Below are 20,202 nucleotides of genomic sequence, written 5' to 3'. Positions count from 1 at the left end.
CCGCCCAGTCCTCCAGTCCCGCTGGGGACGCCGCCCAGCCCTCCAGTCCCGCTGGGTATGCCGCCCAGCTCTCCAGTGCCGCCGGGGGCGGCGCCCAGCAATTCTGTTCCAGAGCCGCCCGAGGCGGCGCCCGAGGCGGCGCCCTGCGTTCCAGAGCCGGCACCCTGCGTTTCAGAGCCGCCTGGGGCGGCGCCCTGCGTTCCACTTTCAGTGCCGCCGGGGGCGGTGCTCCGACTTTCAACCCCGGTGGGGGTGCTGCTCCGCCCCTCTGCTGCCTCGCTTTCCTTGGCAGCGAGAGACAGCTCACACAGGGGCCCGGGACCCCCGTTGGAGGGGGGTTCTTGGTGCTCCGGGAGGAGCACCCTTTGGAGGGGGGTTCTGTTACACCACGGCCAGCAGAGGGCACTGCGGCACGGCTTCTGACTGGTCACGTGACTCTTTTGTTTTCGTTCGCTTCCCGCTTGGACATTGAATTAAGTTTGATCATGTCTCTGATTTGCCCAGGTGTCCATGTTTTGGTTTGATTAGGTTTGCTATTGATACGTAACAGTTGTAAGTTAGTGACATTTTTATTTGTTTTCTGTCACGTTTTACTATGTTCTGCCTGGAGACATTGCGATTCAAATCACAGAGATAGCTTTGAGATTTCTTTGCTGATAAACATTAAACTGCTTAAGGTGGATTACAGTGAAGTCTGGCTGAAGTTGGCTGCTGTCCACTCGAAAACACTCTATCTGATTATTAAAGATGGGAAATACTCAGCAGTCGAACTTTACCGGTTGTGGCGGGACTATGAAACTTCTGCAGAGCTCCTCTGCCAATGCAACAATCTTTCATTGAGGATCTCGTCAAAAGACGGATAAAGTGATTAACAAGAATGATTTCAATGCTATTCCCTGCCTCTGGTCTGTAAACCGACGTCACTCAATGATCTCTGACCAACGCGGTGTTGACTGCGGTGTACTAGCCTCTCTGCCTAGGTCAGATGTACACATGCACACCAACTGCCTGAAATTTGGATTATACAATATTCAGTCTCTCACCAACAAACTGCTCTGGTCAGTGAATTTATTACTGACCATAAACTGGATCTACTAGGCCTCACCCAAACCTGGCAGCAAAACAATGATTTTCTATATCTTAATCAAGCAGCCCAGGGTTTGTTTACATCTGTAAATCCTGTCCTTCTGGGAGAGGAGACGGTCTTGCACTGCTATATTGTGAGAATGTGAAAATGACTCCACTCGCCTTGCCTGATCAATCCTCCTTTGAACTGCTGGCTGTCAAACTCCATGGACCTACACCCACTGTTATTGCGGTACTGTAAAGACCACCTAAGCCATCAAATGTGTTCATATCTGAACTTTCAATTATACTAACAATTCTGAATACATTGTCTCCGAATGTGATCCTGATCAGTGATTTTAACCTTCATTTGGATAATTCTTCCAACTTATTTACAAGAGACTTTATGGCCATGCTTGATTGCATACATATTGAATGATTGCAGTATGTAGACTTTTCAACCCACAGCAAAGGCCATATTTTATATCTGGTCTGCTGCACTAGTATTACACCCAGCCATATCAATGCTGCTGAACTACCCATCTCATTTGACACCTACCTCCCTGTCATGAAATCAAAACTCTGAACGTCATGTTATATCGCAACAATAAATAGGTCAAGCCTATAGGTAATAGGTTTACCGCTCTAGTTAACTCCTATACCTGCCCTGCTCCTAATGCTTCATTAGTAGATCTAGTGAGCCATTACAACTACTGCTTGTCTTCTGCACTTAACACTGCTCCCCTGAGACTCGGACCGTGTCATTTGTTCACATTACACCTTAGTATACATCTAAACTCCACCAGATGAGGTCCATGGGTCGGCGTCTGGAGCAGTTATCAAAAAGGACTGGTCTTGTGGTCCATAAAAAGATATATTCTGATCACATACTTCAGTACAAAAATGCTGCAAAAAATCTGTTGCAAAAACATCGTATTATCAAATATCATCAGTGTGGGAGAAGGAAACACCAGAGCTCCAGATTCACCAGAGCGTGAATGGAGTACTTAAACCAACTGATAACTCCATTCATCTGAATCTCTCTGATGAACGCTGTTCGGCCTTCCTGAAATTTTTCCACTCTAAAATTTCCACCAATCATCGACAATTGACTTGTTCAATTAATGAGCAAAAGGAACCATGCTCCCCGAATTCTGTGGGCCCTCCACATACACTGGTATGTGGAGAGCCTGTAGTATTCGGGGAGCATGGTTCCTTTTGCTCATTGATTGCTCAGGTGGAGGAATTGCACGTCACGATGAGATTCACAGCGTTACTTGCCACTGGAAGACTGAAATGACTAAATGCACTTTAGTCATTTCAGTCTTCCAGTGGAAAGTCATGTCTTGAATCTCATAATGATGTGCAATTCCTCCACCTGTCAACTGGATCCTGCACCAACCAACTTACTTAAAGTGTGTCTGCCCTCTATCTCCCCTCTGATAATCTCAATAATTAACACTTCTCTCACCACTGGTGTGGTCCCCCCTTCATAAAAAATTGCCATTGTCAGGCCAACACTGAAAAAGCCAGGACTGGATCCTGATGACTTCAATAATTATCGACCTATCTCTAACCTACCATTTATATCAAAAGTCCTTGAGAGGATAGTGGCATCTCAGCTCCAGGATCACCTAAAAATCAATAATCTGTTCGACCCATTCCAATCTGGATTTCGCCCTAAACACAGCTCAGAAACTGCCATGGTTAAGAGAACCAGTGACCTCCTTTGTGCAGCTGATTCTGGACTACTCTCCATTCTCATCCTCCTAGACCTCATTGCAGCCTTTGACACCATCTCTCATCGGATTCTTCTAGAATGTCTAGCTAACACTGGCGTCCTTGGCACTGTACACCAGTGGTTCGCATCCTACCTCACTGACAGGACACAATTTGACCAAATAGTCACCAAGGGAGTTTCCCAGGGCTCAGTTTTGGGGCCTCTCTTATTTATCATCTATCTCCTCCCACTTGGCAATATCCTTCTAAATCATGGTGTTCACTTTCACTGCTATGCTGACGATACTCAGCTTTACATGTCCACGAAGCCCTCAGCCTCTCTTCCTCCCAGTACAATCATAGCCTGTCTTCATGACATCAACTTATGGATGGCTAAGAACTATCAAAAATTAAACAGCAATAAGACTGAGCTACACGTTGCAAAGATGAACACCTTCACCCTCTCCACTGACTGCTGCACTATACCATGCTCCACTCAGGTTAAGAGCCTTGGTGTCATTTTAGATAGCATTCTCTCCTTCACTGCACATAAACAATGTTTCTTGCAGTGTCTTTTTCCATCTATGGAACATTGCAAGACTATGCCCATCCCTCACTCAACACAGCACAGAAGTCTTGGTCAATGCTTATGTTACATCCCACATTGACTACTGCAATTCCATCCTGTCTGGCATCTCTAATAAACTACTTCACCGGCTCCAAATAATCCAAAACTCTGCAGCAAGGATCATTACATGCTCCAAATGAACCAGACATGTAACACCTCTGCTCACCCAGCTTCACTGGCTTGCTGTTGCCTGTCGAATTAAATTCAAAGCTCTGCTTCTCACATTTAAGGCCCTACATAATCATGCTCCCACTTACCTCACTAACTACACCCCTCTTAGCTTAGCAATACTGGACATGAACTATACCACATTTCCCCTAAGCTCTGGAATTCACTTCCCCATCACATCCGCAACTGTGAATCCATTTCAAGATTCAAAAGTTCTTTAAAAACTCATCTCTTCAGGCTTGCATATTCTCTGTGACACGATTACATAATTCTTAATTATAATATGTGTTTGTGTTTTATGTATAATATTGTATAATGTGTGTATATATATATATATATATATATATATATATATATATATATAATATTGTGTTTTAGTGTTTTGTGAATTGCATTTGCATGTTGTATTCGTGAAGTGACCTTGGGTGTCGTGAAAGGCGCTTGTTAAAAAAATAAAGTGTATTATTATTATTATTTAGTATAAACAAATTAATTATTTTAATTAAAGCTTTTTTTTGATAGTAAAACAACATATACAACTGCCACAATAAAATTATAACATTTAAACCAAAGATCGGACTTGTATATACGTTTACTACCTTACATTACCTACATAGACGAAAATCCAGTTCGCTCGCGGTTTTATAAATCATGCACATTTCCATCGGTATAAAGTCCATCAGCTTTATTTAAGAAAACAAATGCAAAGTTCCATATTTAGTCACAAATGTCCTCTTCAAAATGCATTAACTGTTTTGGTATCCCACCCCTCTGGAATTTAGTAATTAACAATAAACTGAACTGGGACACATTCTAAAAAAAGCTAATCTGCTTTGGCTATGCTGAACAACCCGCCTCCTAAATTTTAATTGGGCAGTCTAACTTGATTGACACCCACATGGACCAATTGTAGATACTTCTAACTTTCAAACAAGCCCAAACTCGACATGATTGACCACTCAGAGGCTGAGAAAATCAAAAGCGTATTCAGCACAACTAAACCTTTTACACGTGCATACATTGGTGTTAAGATGTGTGTCAGCGGTACAGGGCCGTGCAGAGACACTATCAGGAAATGGCTTCTCTGCTCTAGCGGTCTTCCTGCAAAACTTTATACAGCAGGTTTTTGCATGCTTGGTAGTTTTTTCTGATCGCTAGTTTTCTACTGGTTTTCGCTCAGCATGTGATTTATCGGCGCCTTATAGCGGCGGCGTGCTCCCGAAAAAGCCTGAATGTGTCACAGCTTCTGAGGGAGTTATTTCGGAGTGGCTCTTTTTTATTTTTTTTTATTTTTTTTGGAGGAAGACGGTGTGGATTGAGTTGAGGAGTATTCCAGCATGGAGTGGGCACGGCTTTGGCAGGTATGTAAATTATGTTGCTTTCTTTTTTTATTAATTTCGCTTGTAGCATGGAAATGTATTTTTTTGCATGCAGTATGAAATTCTTGAGTTTTGCATGCAACACGGCAGAAATATTTCCACATGCAACACGGCGGTGTATGTTTGCTATATGCAATATGGGACGGCTGTGGATCAGGTGGTAGAGCGGGTTGTCCACTAATCGTAGGGTTGGTGGTTCGATTCCCGGCCCACATGACTCCACATACTGGAGTGTCCTTGGGCAAGACACTGAACCCCAAGTTGCGCCCGATGGCAAGTTAGCACCTTGCATGGCAGCTCTGCTACCATTGGTGTGTGTGTGTATGTGGGTGGGTGAGTGTGTGTGTGGGTGAATGGGACACAGTGTAAAGCGCTTTGGATAAAAGCGCTATACAAGTGCGCCATTTAACACAGCAGTGTTTGTTTTCTACATGCAACACGGCGCTGCATTTTTTATAATAATAAACAACGGCAATTGCACCAGCATTGATTTATATAGAATATATATTTTACATAATATGTAGAATTATTATTATTATTATTATTATTATTATATAAATATAAAAGCCATTTTAATATTTACTATGGGTGATTTTGGGTACTTATTGTACTTTGTATTCATGATTATTTATTGTTACAGAGAAGAAGAAAAATGCTCCTGATCCTCCTCACACTTCTTCTGAGGCCTTCTCCCACAACACCCACATGGAGGTTTCCACTGCAAAACTGACAGCTCTATCTACCCGCCAGAGAAGTCAGAGGAGAGGGGTCACTCATGTGTCTATCATTTGAGCCATTAGGAGAGCAAGTGCTCCTTCACCTGGGGCTCTGGCACTATTTTTAATAAACATTATATTTTCTGAAAGTATGTTTCAGACTTTTTGTGTGTGTGTGAAATAACACATTGTGTAACAGAATTCATGCTACTGCCATTTGTTTTCATTTTGGAGACGTTTGGTGCCATTTGGAGGGGTTATTTTGTGCCTTTTTTAAAAAAAAAAAAGGTTTTCTATTTCTAGAACTCTGCAATTTTTAAAGACTTTGTCCCATTTTTATAAACTTTGTGCATTTAGAGAGGTTTTATGTCATTTGGAGACGTTTGGTGCCATTTTGGAGAGGTTTTTACCTGTGTTTGGATAACCTTACACACAATTTTAGTGGTTAGAGATAACTTCCTCATATTTTGGGTGTTCATGGACAAGTACTTGGGGCATCTTTGAGACCAGGACTGGGATTGATATCAACATTTGCTGTGAAGATATAACATTTGTGTTAAAAGTAAACATTTTTTTTTATATATAATTAAAAAAAAAAAAAATTATGAATATATTGCCCCAGGTAGGCTAGGTAGAAGAAGAAATACTTGACATAACTGCTAATTCTTAAAGTCTTAAGTGTCTACTTTCATATGAGAAATTAAGCACTACTGTGGTGTGTGATATCACAAAACAAATCAATGCTGAACACAGGTACCCCCAAAACAGACAAAAATGCCATTTTGGCTACCGCGAAAAGAGGTTAATCAATCTTAGAATGTGTCATAAGCGAAAATTCGTCTGCAAGTCTTACATCATCTAGACGTATTTCTGGCAGATGTAGAAGGGACTGGGTAAACAGTGTTCCACTATGCTGGTGGAATTACGCACATACTGCTTTGAGTCAGAACGGAAGTTGCGTGATGTCATGTGAAAAGGGTCTATAGTTGACAAGAGCGCAAGTATAAACACAACGAGGCTGTAGTCTATGAGATTTCCTGTTCGGCGTGATGACATTTAATTTCCCCGACAGCCTCTATAGTACCATTTAGCCACTTGTTAGCGACCATCTTTTTCAAGACATGTAAAAGCTTAACAAAATTACAAGTGGGGTACTACTGATGTATTTTATGTCATAATATAAAATTTGAACATATCTTGAGATTGTGTTAACCACAGACCTTATTTCAGGCATTTAATCAAAAACCCATTCAAAAAACCCATTGACTTCAGAATGATGGATGTCAAGTACACAGAAAAATTAAGTCTGGATCACTGGAAAACAACTTTTATGTTGAGATCATGAGAAAACAACAAAGAAAAACTTAATAATGCATGGCCGCTTAGGGCTTCAAATTCAACTAAATCATCAACATCATTGCGATAATCATGCTGTTTTTCTACCATTATTTTTTATGGTAGAAAAATAATGACATGTGTGTTACTCTCAAAATGATACTTTTTCATAATGCCATGACTTTATTTACAATATATTATGACCTCAATCTCATAATGTTACAACTTTACTTTTTTTGAATGTGCTCTTGTAGCCGGTCCACCTGCCCCGAGTGGGGCTCAAACCAGTGTTGACTGGTATGGGAAGTAGACGCGTTAAAGAAAACTTTAGTGTACAGCCTATAGTATACTGTAGGTCACAGGGGAGTGATGTACCAGCTAGCCTCCATTGCTGTTCAATTAAATTATGAAATTACTATCACTATAACATTAACACTATAATAAAACAGTGGTCAAATATCAGAGCCTTAGTTTTTAAATAACATATTGACAATCCAGATGAGGTAATTCGTTTAACTGTTCAATGTAATGTAATGTCATGTTCACTACACCTTTAGAAAACAGTTTGCTCACTCAAAGAATGTGACACGACTGCCACCTAACCGTCTTGTCTTGCCAGCGCTGACTGACTGAGTGACATACTGCAGGATCGCATTCTATTTCTCACACATTTTTAATGGCCACATCTGTATACTTATGCTATACCTACCTATTTTGTGTCATTTGCATAGGCCAATATTTTATCATGCCACCTGCTCCTGGCTTACCTGGAAGGAAAACATATATATAGAAAACATGTATCAAATTATGTAAAACTAAGTCCTTTGGGTTTTGTATGATAGAGTCAGTGTCAGCTGGAGCTGGAGCAAGTACTTGAGAGGATCTCCAAAATGGCCTTCCAAGACAATCGTGGCCTTCTGGAGGACCTCTACTCTGTGCACATACCCAACTGTGACAAGAGGGGCCAGTATAACTTGAAACAGGTAAGAACAAATAATCAAACCATTTAGATTAGGCTCAAATCTGAGTGCATACTAATGTATAATAATCTTTAGTAATGGTCTACTAATAATGTATAGTTTGTATTCTTAACTTGCCTTGGCATTTATGTATGCTTATGTTTACAACCACAGGCAGGGGATTCATTTTTTATTTGTTCAATTTACATGAGTTATTAAATATATTAATTAAAAAACAAGTAGGAAAAAATGATTTTCTGATGTTTGTTGAGCAAAGGAACAGACCTCTTTGGCGGTTGGGGTGGGGGAATCCGGATATAACCTTGAGAGCAGCCAGACTCAAAAGGGAACCCATCCTCATCTGGGTGACACTGAATATGTGATTATTAATCATTTCACTTCTATAACAGTAAACTCAGGATCACCTGTATCACAGAAGTAGCATGTGTAGCTTGACATACAGAGAGAGAGGTGGGGAGAAATAACAGATTATTAGGTATGCTCTTGTACTGTAATGGTTTAAGATGATGTACATTAGGTATGCTCTTGTACTGTAATGGTTTAAAAAGATGTACATTGTGCACAGAGTGCTAGCCAGGACTTTGGCAAGAATAGCTATGACAGCATAACTAAAAGGGAGCGCCAGAAGTTAACACAGACATGAGGGTGCCCTGGGACATAAAGCAGCCAGCCACTCAACACTCAACAAACCTGAGTGAACACATGAGAGTGGGGGGTGACAGCATCCAAACATCACAGTTTACCAAAACACTCTATGCCCATGAATCCTCCAGATCTGTAACTTTACCTCAGAAAAAATCTTATTAACAAAAGGCTTGACTAAACAAATAGGTTTTCAGCCTAGACATAAAGACAGAAACCATGTCTAAGTCCCAAATACTAATAGGAAGCTATTCCTCAATTGTGGGGCTTTGTAAGAGAAAGCTCTGCCCCCTGCTATAGTCTTCATTATTCCAACAAAGGTACCAACAAAGAGCCTGCACCTTTTGATCGAAGCAGGCATGTTGGATCATAAAAGACTAAATGTTTGCTCTTTATAAACCATTCAATGCTTTATAAGTCAATAGTAGTATTTTATAACCAATGCGAAATTTTACTGGGAGTCAGTGCAGTGTGGATAAGATAGGGGTAATGTGGTCATATTTTCTGGTTCTAGTAAGGACTCTGGCTGCTGCATTCTGGACTAAATGGAGCTTGTTAATGCACCTACTGGAGCATCTGGACAGCAAGGCATTACAGTAATCCAATGTAGAGGTAACAAAAGCAGAACTTGGGGGAGAACTCAGGGGAGCAGGACCTCTGCTGGGGGGGTGTAGTGTCTTGGGCTGATGTGACAATCACTTTATTAAAATATCAATGTCATTGTTGACCGTCTCATGTGTTTCAGTGTAAGATGTCAGTGAATGGACATCGGGGTGAGTGTTGGTGTGTGAACCCCAACTCAGGCAGGCACATCCAGACCTCCCCAGTGATGAGAGCTGACCCCAACTGCAGTCAGTACATCAATACCTTAGAGATGGAGACACCTTCAGCACCACAAAACTAAAAGCATCAAAGAGAATCCGTACCTGTAGAGTCAGTATTTTAACTTCCTAAACAATCTACCAGTAAACTTGTTTATGTATGTGTGTGTTCATGTTTTTCTAGAATTTTAATGGTATAAAACATAACTTGTAGAAGTGTCAGTGATTTTATTAGCGTGAGACCCAGCATTATTAGGGGGTTATGTAATGGGCGATATGTAATACAGAAAACTGTAAGCTGGTTTTATAATCACAGGTTTTAGACATTGAATTCATCAGACAGAATACTTATGGGTAATTCTTTTCCACATACTTTATACGGACCAAGATGTGTTTAGGATATTTAGTTCCCTATTTTTGGTGCTATTTTTCAAAATTTTCACAAAAAAATTGTAACCCTAACAGTGATTTTAGACCTATAGAAAAATATAATATTTACACCATATATCCAGAGAGCTGCACAGTATCCACAACATATTTATACTGTATCATATTGATTCCATTGCTACAGCCAGGTTCATAAATATTTGGACATTGACAAAGTTATTGTTATTTTAGGTGTCTACATCAGTAAATTGGAGTTGAAAATAATATTATCAAAGTGAATATTATCAAAGTGCAGACTTTCAGCTTTAATTAGAGGGTGAACATCTAAATCAGGTGAATGCTCTCTGACTTTCTATATGTGGTCAAGTATTTGGCCAATTGGCTGTTCAGCTGTTCCCTACGGCCAAGTGTATGTTAGTTCCTTATTGTTTCACTTAAAGTCTAGAGTTGATGTCAAGTGTGGCATTTGTATTTGGAATCTGTTGTTGTTAACTCTCAATATGAAGCCCAAAGAGAGAGAGCAAAAACATTAGGTTTGGCCAAATTAATTATTTGGTACATTCTTAAAAAGAAAGAATGCGCTAGTGAGCTCAGGAACACAAAAAGGCCCAAAAGACCACAGAAAACAGCTGAGGTGGATGAAAGAATTATTCTTTTCCTGGTGAAGAAAAAATGTTAATAGCATTTGTCCAGATCAAGAACATTCTCCACAAGGTAGGCGTATCTGTGTCAAAGTCAACAATCAAGAGAAGCCTTTACCGGAGTAAATACTAGAACAGCATCCTATACACAGATGAGACAAAGATCAACTTGTGCCAGAATAATAGGAAGAGAAGAGTATGAACAAGGGAAGGATCTGCTCATGATCAAGCATGATCATACCATGAAGCATCAAGCATGAAGCATTCCACCTCAGCTAATGTATGGCTGCCAATGGAACTGGTTCCCTTGTTGTGTGATGTGACTGCTGACCCTTCAGAAAAATTTTGAAGGGTTTAGGGCTGTATTCTGCTCAGATTTGGCCAAATACTTGGGCACCACTTCATAGCGCACATGAACAATGACACGTACCATACTTCGAAAGCAACCCAAGACTTTTTTAAGGCAAAGAAGTATAATACTCTACAATGGCCAAGTTAATCATCAGACTGGAATCCAATTAAGCATGCATTTCACTTGCTGAAGGCAAAACACCGCAAGAATGAGCAGGAATTGAAGACAGCTGCAGTAAAGGCCTGGCAGAGCATCATCTGGGAAAAAAGCCAGCATCTGTTGATATCTATGTGTTTCAGACTTCAAAAGGTACTTGACTTCAAAGGATTTGAATCCAAGTATTTAAAATGACAATTTAATATATGGTTATGTTCATTTGTGCAGTTTATTTTGGTCCCTTAAAAACAGGTGCGGGGTCAGGGGTGTCCACATATAAAAAGTGCTGTAGTTCCTACATTTTTCAGCTTATATGGATGTAAATATGCTCAAATTAAAGTCTGAAAGTCTGCATGCACTTTGAGGTCATATTGAATTAATGTATTCATTTTTTTTATTTCAACTCCACTATATTGTATACAGCTAAAATAACAACAGTTATTTTATGTAATGTATTTTATTTGAGTTAGAATATTTTGGTGGTGACATGAGAAAAGTGGTATCGAGATTATATATATTTTAGACTAACCCCACTTTGGTCTGATGGTGGGTATTCTAAGATATTGGTATTGCCAAGGCCAAGATCATGATATCATATGATGTATTGTGCAGCCCAAAAATCAGGCATTTCAGTGCTTTTTGTTCTATTAATGTTAATTTATCTGTCAGGGGATCACAGGGAACTCACTAAAATAGTGCCTTACCAAATCAGATCATGCTCTCTGATTTTAATATTTACAGTAGTCTCCTTTCAGATCATTTGGGCCTCCATCTTCAAATCTGAGAACCACTATAAAAATATATATAGTTGGACCATATGCTGACACACAGCAACATTGTTGCAACCATGTTACCATGTAATTTGACCCATTTATATTACACGTGTGTAGATAATAAATGATTCTAATGGTATAAAGGTCACTGAAGAAAAATAATCTTTACACTAGTTTTGACACCTAGTGGTCATATCCATGAAAAGAATATGTAATTACAACTTTGTGTAGTGATATATGAATAGTGTCTTCTGTAGTTCTTCTTCTTAAGAATATTTTACATATTCATTCTGTTTTCTGAATGTACAAGTAATACAACATGAATAATATTCAGTCTTTTAAGTATTTCAAGGTCTCATGTGTAGTATGACATTAAAACTGGTATTAACCTCTGATTTCTGTTTTAATTGTTACTCATGAATCACATCAGTTTTCAGGACAGCCAGTTACTGAGTCTGAAATATTTCTTGATGACAAAAGTGCCCGCTCTCCCATATCGCCATCAATTTTATTGTAGCCATGGAGATTTGAAAATTGTTTAATATGTGTTAATATGTACATCTCCGCGTTGATAGGGGGCAGTAGACCAAAATAAGAGCAGTTACTTTATTGAGATTGGGCCATAATCAACCAGTAATTTCTTTTCCAGTGACTGACGGTAGAAAGTTCCATAAATAATGGTATGGGATTTATGAATGGCTTGAATATAGTCCCACCATTGATCGGGCTTTTTGTTTCACGTGTCGCTCAGTTGATGGCGACGAGTCTAAGACGGACACATTTCAATTGACTGGATTTACCAACTGGAAAAAAGCCACTGAAAAATGAACATCAGAAAAGCAGTGTGCACATTTCTGCTGGGTTAAAAATGAAAGGTAATCAAGAGACACTTTAAACGGGAAGCGTAGCCACACAAATCAGCAGTGAACACGCAAAGAGAGTGGATGAGAACAGAGAATATCTGAAAAAAATATGCGAGACTTTTCTCTTCTGTTGCCGCTCTGGTATTGCTCTTCGTGGTCACGATGAAACGGATGAATCAGAAAATCGGGGAAATTTCTTACAGTTGATGGATTTAAGGGCCACTGATAACCAACTAATTAACCGGCTATTCAAAAATTGAGAGAGATCATTTAATTATGTTTATAACAAGCACCAGAATGAGTTGATCAATATAATGGCCAGTCAGGTTAAAAGTGACATCATAACAACGAGTGTATGAAGCCGGAATTTTTGCCCTTATCGCGGACGAAATGCAAGACATAAGTAGGCATTAGCAAGTTGCAGGGATTTTAAGATCTGTCGACAGAGACCTAGATGTCCATGAATCATTCATCAAATTTTATAGGACTGACAGAACAGATGGTGAATCTTTGGCCCTTCTTTTAGTGAATGTACTGACAAGCTTTACTCTTGATATCTGCAACTTGAGAGTGCAATGTTATGATGATGCAGTGAGTATGCGAGGAACCTACCGTGGTGTAGCTACATGCATTTTAAGAGAAAATCCTCTGGCGTCCATGGTTACTCGCACATCCTCAACCTCTGCATTGTGGATGTCTGTTGCACCAATACAGCTGTGAGACACATGCTGACCAATGTTCGATCTCTCTATAACTTCATCGAGGGGTCAGCAAAACAACATGCAGTTTTTGAGTCTTTGCGAGAACGGAGCAGAGACTTTTCAGGTAAATCTACTACACTGAAATCTCTAAGCAACACAAGCTGGACCTGCCATGCAGAGGCTCTCAAGGCCATACTTGATAACTTTGAGACTATCGTTGACACTCTTAGTGAAATTTCTGAAAAAGATGTGCGAGTCGGTGGACAGGCAAGTAGTCTGCTGACATCTGTGACCGATTTTCACTTTTCATTCCCTTGCATTTTAATGCGACAAATTCTCATACAGTGCAATGTACTGTCCAAAGCGTTACAGTCACCCACCTTACATTATACCAATGTAAAAAGCCTAGCACCACAATCTCTGCTCTTTTAGCAATGAGAACTGATCACCACTTTCAGCAGCTTTGGGAGTTCATAGTCGAGTTGTGCAATAAGAACAATTACCGCAGCCCACAATGTCCATGGAGGAGAACAACCAAAGCAATGGTGCCTGGACTGAATTCAGCCTCAGCTCAGGACTATTACAAGGAATTGCATTTCAGCGTACTGAACAACACTATTAAAGAGATCTGTGAGCAATTTCAGGAAAATGACATTAACACTTTGACTGCACTTAATCACACCCTCAGCTCTAATACGGACACCGAAGAGGACCTGACATTTATTTGTCGTCACTATGGATTTCCAGAAGAGGAGACGAATGTAGAATTGTCACTTTTCAACACTATGTCAACTGGAGAAGCAAGTTTTGAAAAACGACTGTCACTGTTCAGAGTCGAAGCTAGTCCACAGTCTTGTAAACGTTGGCAACCCCTTGAAGTTATTCTTGACTGTGCCGATGAACCATGCATCGTGTGAAAATTTTTTCTTGCTTCCGTCGACTGAAAACATACATGAGAAACACCATGAGACAGGAGAGACTGTTGGACATTGCAGTACTGAACAATGAACAGGCCATTCATGTGGAGTTGGATAAAACAGTTAATCGCTTTGATGTCATGCCTGGTGGATGCCATTTAGCTCTTCACTACGGTATGCCGTTGTTTTGATACTTAAACTCGTTTGCTTAAAATTTCTGCGAATATTTTGCTGAGGCAGGTACTTAATTTTTCCTTGCCTCCCCAACTCGAGAGTCAAATGTTGCCCATATATATATATATATATATATATATATATATATATATATATATATATATATATATATATATGCTTATGTTGCAGTATTGGATTGAACACGCTACTGCATTACTGTATCGATATAGCACAGACAGAGAAGTAAAAGCAGTTCAGTTGAACCACATGCAGTCTCGTCATTATAAACATTAAATGGTGTCAGAAGGGACAAAATATGATAATTTATGGAGCAGTTGAAACCCCTCGGGAGCTCTGAGCCTAGAAGGAAATGTAGCTGAGAACTGGAGAGGTTGGATCCAAAGATTTGAGTTGTATCTTATTACAAGCAGAGTCTCTGAGAAATCTGAGAAAATAAAGTGTGTCACTTTTCTACATGTAGCAGGAGACGATGCCATCAAGGTATTCAACACGTTTGCATTTGATGACGATGTTGATGATTTTGACATACTGAAAGAGCTGTTTGCAAAATACTGTGAACCATTAAAGAATCTGACATCTGAGACAAGATCACAAGGCCAAACTGAGTCTATTGATACTTGTGATGAATTTAAAGAACAAAGCCAAGGATTGTGAGTTCAGAGAACTGATGGGAGTCATTGCTAACATACCGAATTGTATACGGTATTACAAATGATCAGCTTAGAGGCAGACTGTTACTAGAATCTGACCTAACGCTACAGAGAGCAGTGGACATTTGCCGAGTCACGGAAGTGAGTCATAACCAATTGAAACACTGCAAGAAGAAACTGAAGTGCCCTTGCATAAAATTCACAAGCAAAAATATGTTTTAAAAAAAATAAATAAAAATTTTTTTTAAAAAAAGGGAAAAAGAATGTTTTCAGCAAAATACTGTGAACCACGAAAGAATCTGACAAAATGCTGTGACCCACGAAAAAATGCTGTGCAAAATACTGTGAACCACGGAAGAATGCTGTGCAAAATACTGTGAACCACGACAGGCCATTAGTAGAATGTACAAGATGTGGATATAAACACGGACCCCAAAAATGCCCTGCACAGGGACAAATAAGTTAAGTCTGTCACAAAAAGTACAGGTTTGCAAAAAAAAATAAAAAAATTGAGTCGCAAACAAACAGAGAAACAACATAAAATACATGGAATTGATCACACAGGATTAAGTGGTGAGGAAATGTTCCTTGGAACAACTGAGATGAAAGCAACTGAGCTGTACGAAATTGATGAAAAGAACCTTGGATTGAAACTCTCAAGGTAAACAACCTTGAGATTGTAATGTCATGTCTCTAAGAGATCTGGATGCTTTGAAGCTTGACAGTAATTAAATGTGTAAGTCCCGCTGAAAACTAGTGATGTATTTAGGCCACAAGATGTAGCCATTGGGTCAGCAATGCCTTGAATGCTAATTCAAAGACAAGTATTACACTCTGGAATTTCAAGTCATAGAGCAAAATGCATTTGCAATTCTGGGCAGAGAATCGTGAACAATCCTCCCAGGAAAGTGCCAGTGGCCCTGAAAAAAGGACATTGAAAAAGAACTGAAATGAATGGAAAAATTGGGTGTAATCAAAATATAAACCAAGCGCACAGAATGGGTAAATAGCATGGTGATAATTGTACAACCCCAAAAGAAGATTAGGATCTGCATACTGTAGACCCTCAAGATCTAAACAAAGCAATAAGAAGGGAACACTACCCTCTCAGATCAATTGAGGAAGTTGTTGCTTGTAGACAGTATCAAAGTGTTAACCCCTTTTACCAAGTCATTGCCTGCCAAGCAGAATGCTCTTCCCAGAATTCCACTGACACTAGTTGTGATGTTGCTGGTTCAGATGTAACTTCCTCTGGCCAGAGCACTTTCGTCCTTCAAAGATACAGAAAGAAACAAAATCTGCTGCCCTTACCTCAGATAGCAACCCTGATTCCACATTGTGAAAAAAGACCTCAAAGCCTCTGATGAACTAAACCCACCTGAGGTGCAACGTATAGTTGTCGAACACGTAATCAAAAATTATGCTTCTGCAGTACAATCTCATTCAAACTGACTGTGCTCTCTCACGGCAGATCCCAAAACCCTTGGTGAAGCCGGTGCCTCATGTTGATCTTTTATTACATGATTCCTTCCCTCCAGATGTTCAGAGGAGGAAAGTTCTTGAAAACCTCTTGCCACCATCCTCAGATGTGGTTAAGCAACTTGGCTCTAATGTCCCTTCATGAAATTATGTTAAGCTGTTGACTTAACATGGAGTATGGTGGAGGATGGTGATGAGATCTTTGTTTGTTTTCTGAACACCCACCAACATGCAGGCAAAAAAGCTTCTGACTATTTTCAAAGACTGCAAATGATCCTTAACGCTGCTGTCAGGCGGGATGGAGTGAAATATTTTTCTGCGAACCTGTTGAAACAGTTTCAGTGTGTGTGCTGGAACCAATCTTTGATACTGACACTACAGCTTGAATCAAAAGCAAAGACCTCACTTGACTTTGCTGAGCTGTTATCCCTGCTCAAAACCGAGGAAAGCAGGTGGGCCAATAAACTTGATAGAAAGCAACATCACATAGGCGGCCCAAAGCAGAAAGTTTCAAGTCACACTCATGTTATCACTGATGTTTCTGCCTATACTGACCCCAGGGTGCTAAAAGCTTGCCTATCTGAAACTGAGGCATTACGAAAACAAGTGGCCGATCTGAAAATGCAGTTAGAGTCTTCTAAGCCAAGAAAGGGGAATCACATGAGTCCAAGTTGGCAGCAAGCCTACCTGATGTGCCTGTTAGAGCAGAGTGTGCAGTCAATCACACGTAAAACTCTGAAAACTGTGGTTCTGCTTCCGATGTGGAGAAGATGGTCACATCACTAGACTATGTGCAGGTTCAATTAATAAAGCTCTAGTGGATCAAAAATATAAGGAGCTCAAAGCCAAACAAGAAAAATGGACAATGAAAAATGGAGTGCCTTTAAACTGGGTTGGGGTTCGGTAGTGGGACATACTGGGGCCCTTTGTAAATAAGAAAAGTCTCAACTTGCCAAAAATGGGAAAGGCAGCCAATCAAGCCCATTCTATTGATTCTGTTCATTGTGGTCAGACAGTTTCTGGTATTATAAGGTAAAAATGTACTGCTGAGATTATCCTTGAAGGAAACTCCTGTATTTCCGTTCTTGATTCAGGGTCACAAGTGACGAAAGTGTCAAAGTCTGTCTATGACACTTACCTGTTCTCTCACCCAATCCTTCCCCTGGGAAATCTTACTGAAGTTGAGGGAGCTGGGGGAAGATGGTGTCGTATCTAGGTGATATAGAATTGGGCATACATTTCCCTAAAGAAATTGCTGGAAAAGCCGACACTGTTACTACATTAGCGTTAGTGGGCCCTGATTTCAAATTCAATCTAAAAGTCCCCGTACTTATTGGCACTAATACCCTTGACATTTTGTTCAAATCCTGTGCTGTTACTCATAATGGTCAGATCTCTTTTGAAAAGGAGTGTTCGTACTCACCTGTGATCCAAACCATCTTGTGTAGATACAACCTGGACCAACAAAATGGCAGTGTGGGCAAAGTCAAACTGAACAGAAATCAAAATGTCACCCTACCTGCTGGTCAAAAAGTGGTCCTGGACGGATACATAAGAGGCATGCCCACAGAAAAGGACGCTTCCTTAGTTGTCGAACCCTGTTCCCACCCAAGTCTTTCGTGGGGCTTAATGCTTTGCAGCCAGGGAGTCCAAGGAGAACATCCTTTAAAGTTCCAATTCTTCTACAAAATGAAACCACTCATGAAGTTATCCTCCCATGAAGAAGTTGCTTAGCTGAGCTCTGCATTCCAGCTGCTCTATCTTCATTGAAAACTGCCTCTGCTGAGGAGAAAGAACTTAAGGCCCCATTTTCTTCTGTGGTAGAGAGTTGAAATGCCATGTGTGTTACTGAAGAGGACAATAAAATCACTAGGGCTGCAATTAACGATTATTTTATAATCATAAATCATATAATCATAATCGATTAGTTGGCTGATTATTTTTCGATTAATCGGACGGGGGGCAAACTTTCAGTACCTTTTTTTCGTTTATTTAAAATAAAATCCACAAACTGAGTGTTACAAATATAAACTTCAGACTAAAACTTTACACAACTGTTTGTCCAATTATATAAGACTAAAAATAATCCAATACACACAGACACACACCAGAATATATATGATTAATTTAGGACTGTTTAATTCATTGCTTTTTGTGCATCCATAAAAAGTAATGCATAAATACTTCATATATATATATATATATATATATATATATATATATATATATATATATATATATATATATATATATATATATATATATATATATATATACTATGTATAATAGTATATTAGTGAACTGAAGAAAGTCATTGTTGATGACTCTGGGTATCTGCTAAAGCTAGCGGTGTCGCATTACGTGCGTATGACATCATGCGCCGTCGATTAGGAAGCGGCTTGTAAAAAACCCGCTAGTGTTCTATTTGAGACAATATTACCTTTCTTTTTTTTCAAAAATATTTTATTGAGAAAGAAAGATACTTCATGTCACATAGAAACAATACCATTTGTCACGTTTCAAGGTAGATTCGGAAGCAATCGCAGATATACAACGTTTTATTAAACAAATAAACAACAAAACAAAGACACTAAGACAACTTGGCAAAATACTGTGGCAAGAAACAAAACACAGGGGCACACGGTGGCTTAGCACGTTCGCCTCACACCTCCAGGGTCGGGGGTTCGATTCCCACCGTGACCCTGTGTGTACGGAGTTTGCATGTTCTCCCTGTGATGCGGGGGTTTCCTCTGGGTACTCCGGTTTCCTCCCTCAGTCCAAAGGCATGCATGTCCAAAGTGTCCATAGTGTATGAATGAGTGTGTGAATGTGTATGTGTTTGTGTGTCCTGTGATGGATTGGCACCCTGTCCAGGGTGTACCCTGCCTTGTGCCCGATGCTCCCTGGGATAGGCTCCAGGTTTCCCCGTGACCCTGAAAAGGAGTAAGCAGAAGAAGATGGATGGATGGAAGAATGGATAGTCTAAGACAAACGTAAGATAGAGAAGCAGTGCAAACAATGGCTATATATATAAGTGTGCTCATTAACAGAAATGTGATTCAGGTGCAGGTGGTCATGTGACATGTTATAGTACAGTGCAGTGGCTGATGGGAACTGAAGTCCAGAGTTACCTCCTTGATATATGACACCATTCTTATTTTTTGTTATACGTACATATACACACATACATACATACATACATACATACATACATACATGGTGTAGAAAAGAAAAACAAAATTAAATAGTACAATCACCTAAACAACCCCCATCATGGCTAACCAATATCTATATCCGGTTATGTATATATTGTAAAATCCAACAACAAACACAAAAATTCAAGTGGGAAGTGTCTGTAACTCCATAAAATATTAAATAAAGGGTTGTCATTTATTTAAAAAAAATAAATAAAACAACTTGTAAGTACAACCCCTCATCGTATATTTTACTTTCTCGAGTTTTTAAAAAAAAACATCATATCCTTAAGCCACTGGGAGATGGATGGATATTTAGCAGTCTTCCAATGCAACTGTAGGTAACGCCTTGCTATTAGGAATGTGAAAGTGATAATATCTTTATGTACAGAGCTTAATGGAACTGAGGCATCAGGAATCCCAAATATAGCAATCAATGGG

General features: G+C 39.7%; 1 protein-coding gene across 2 annotated transcripts in view; it reads left to right on the top strand.

Annotated features, from left to right (window-relative positions):
• The window catches only part of igfbp2a (insulin-like growth factor binding protein 2a), a 48,822-nt gene extending 36,665 nt beyond the window's left edge, over positions 1-12,157 (top strand). The window contains exons 3-4 of one of the 2 annotated variants that reach the window (XM_053638053.1): positions 7,853-7,993; positions 9,378-12,157. In XM_053638053.1, the coding sequence (XP_053494028.1) occupies positions 7,853-7,993; positions 9,378-9,536 (300 nt within the window). In that variant the 3' untranslated portion in view covers positions 9,537-12,157. The other variant, XM_053638054.1, reaches the window with a different exon arrangement.
• Positions 12,158-20,202: the final 8,045 nt, after the last annotated feature.

The sequence above is a fragment of the Ictalurus furcatus genome, chromosome 12, assembly GCF_023375685.1.
Source record: "Ictalurus furcatus strain D&B chromosome 12, Billie_1.0, whole genome shotgun sequence".
Taxonomy (NCBI): domain Eukaryota; kingdom Metazoa; phylum Chordata; class Actinopteri; order Siluriformes; family Ictaluridae; genus Ictalurus; species Ictalurus furcatus.
Note: the sequence above shows the minus strand (reverse complement) of the source record. Positions and strands in the feature narration are given on the sequence as shown.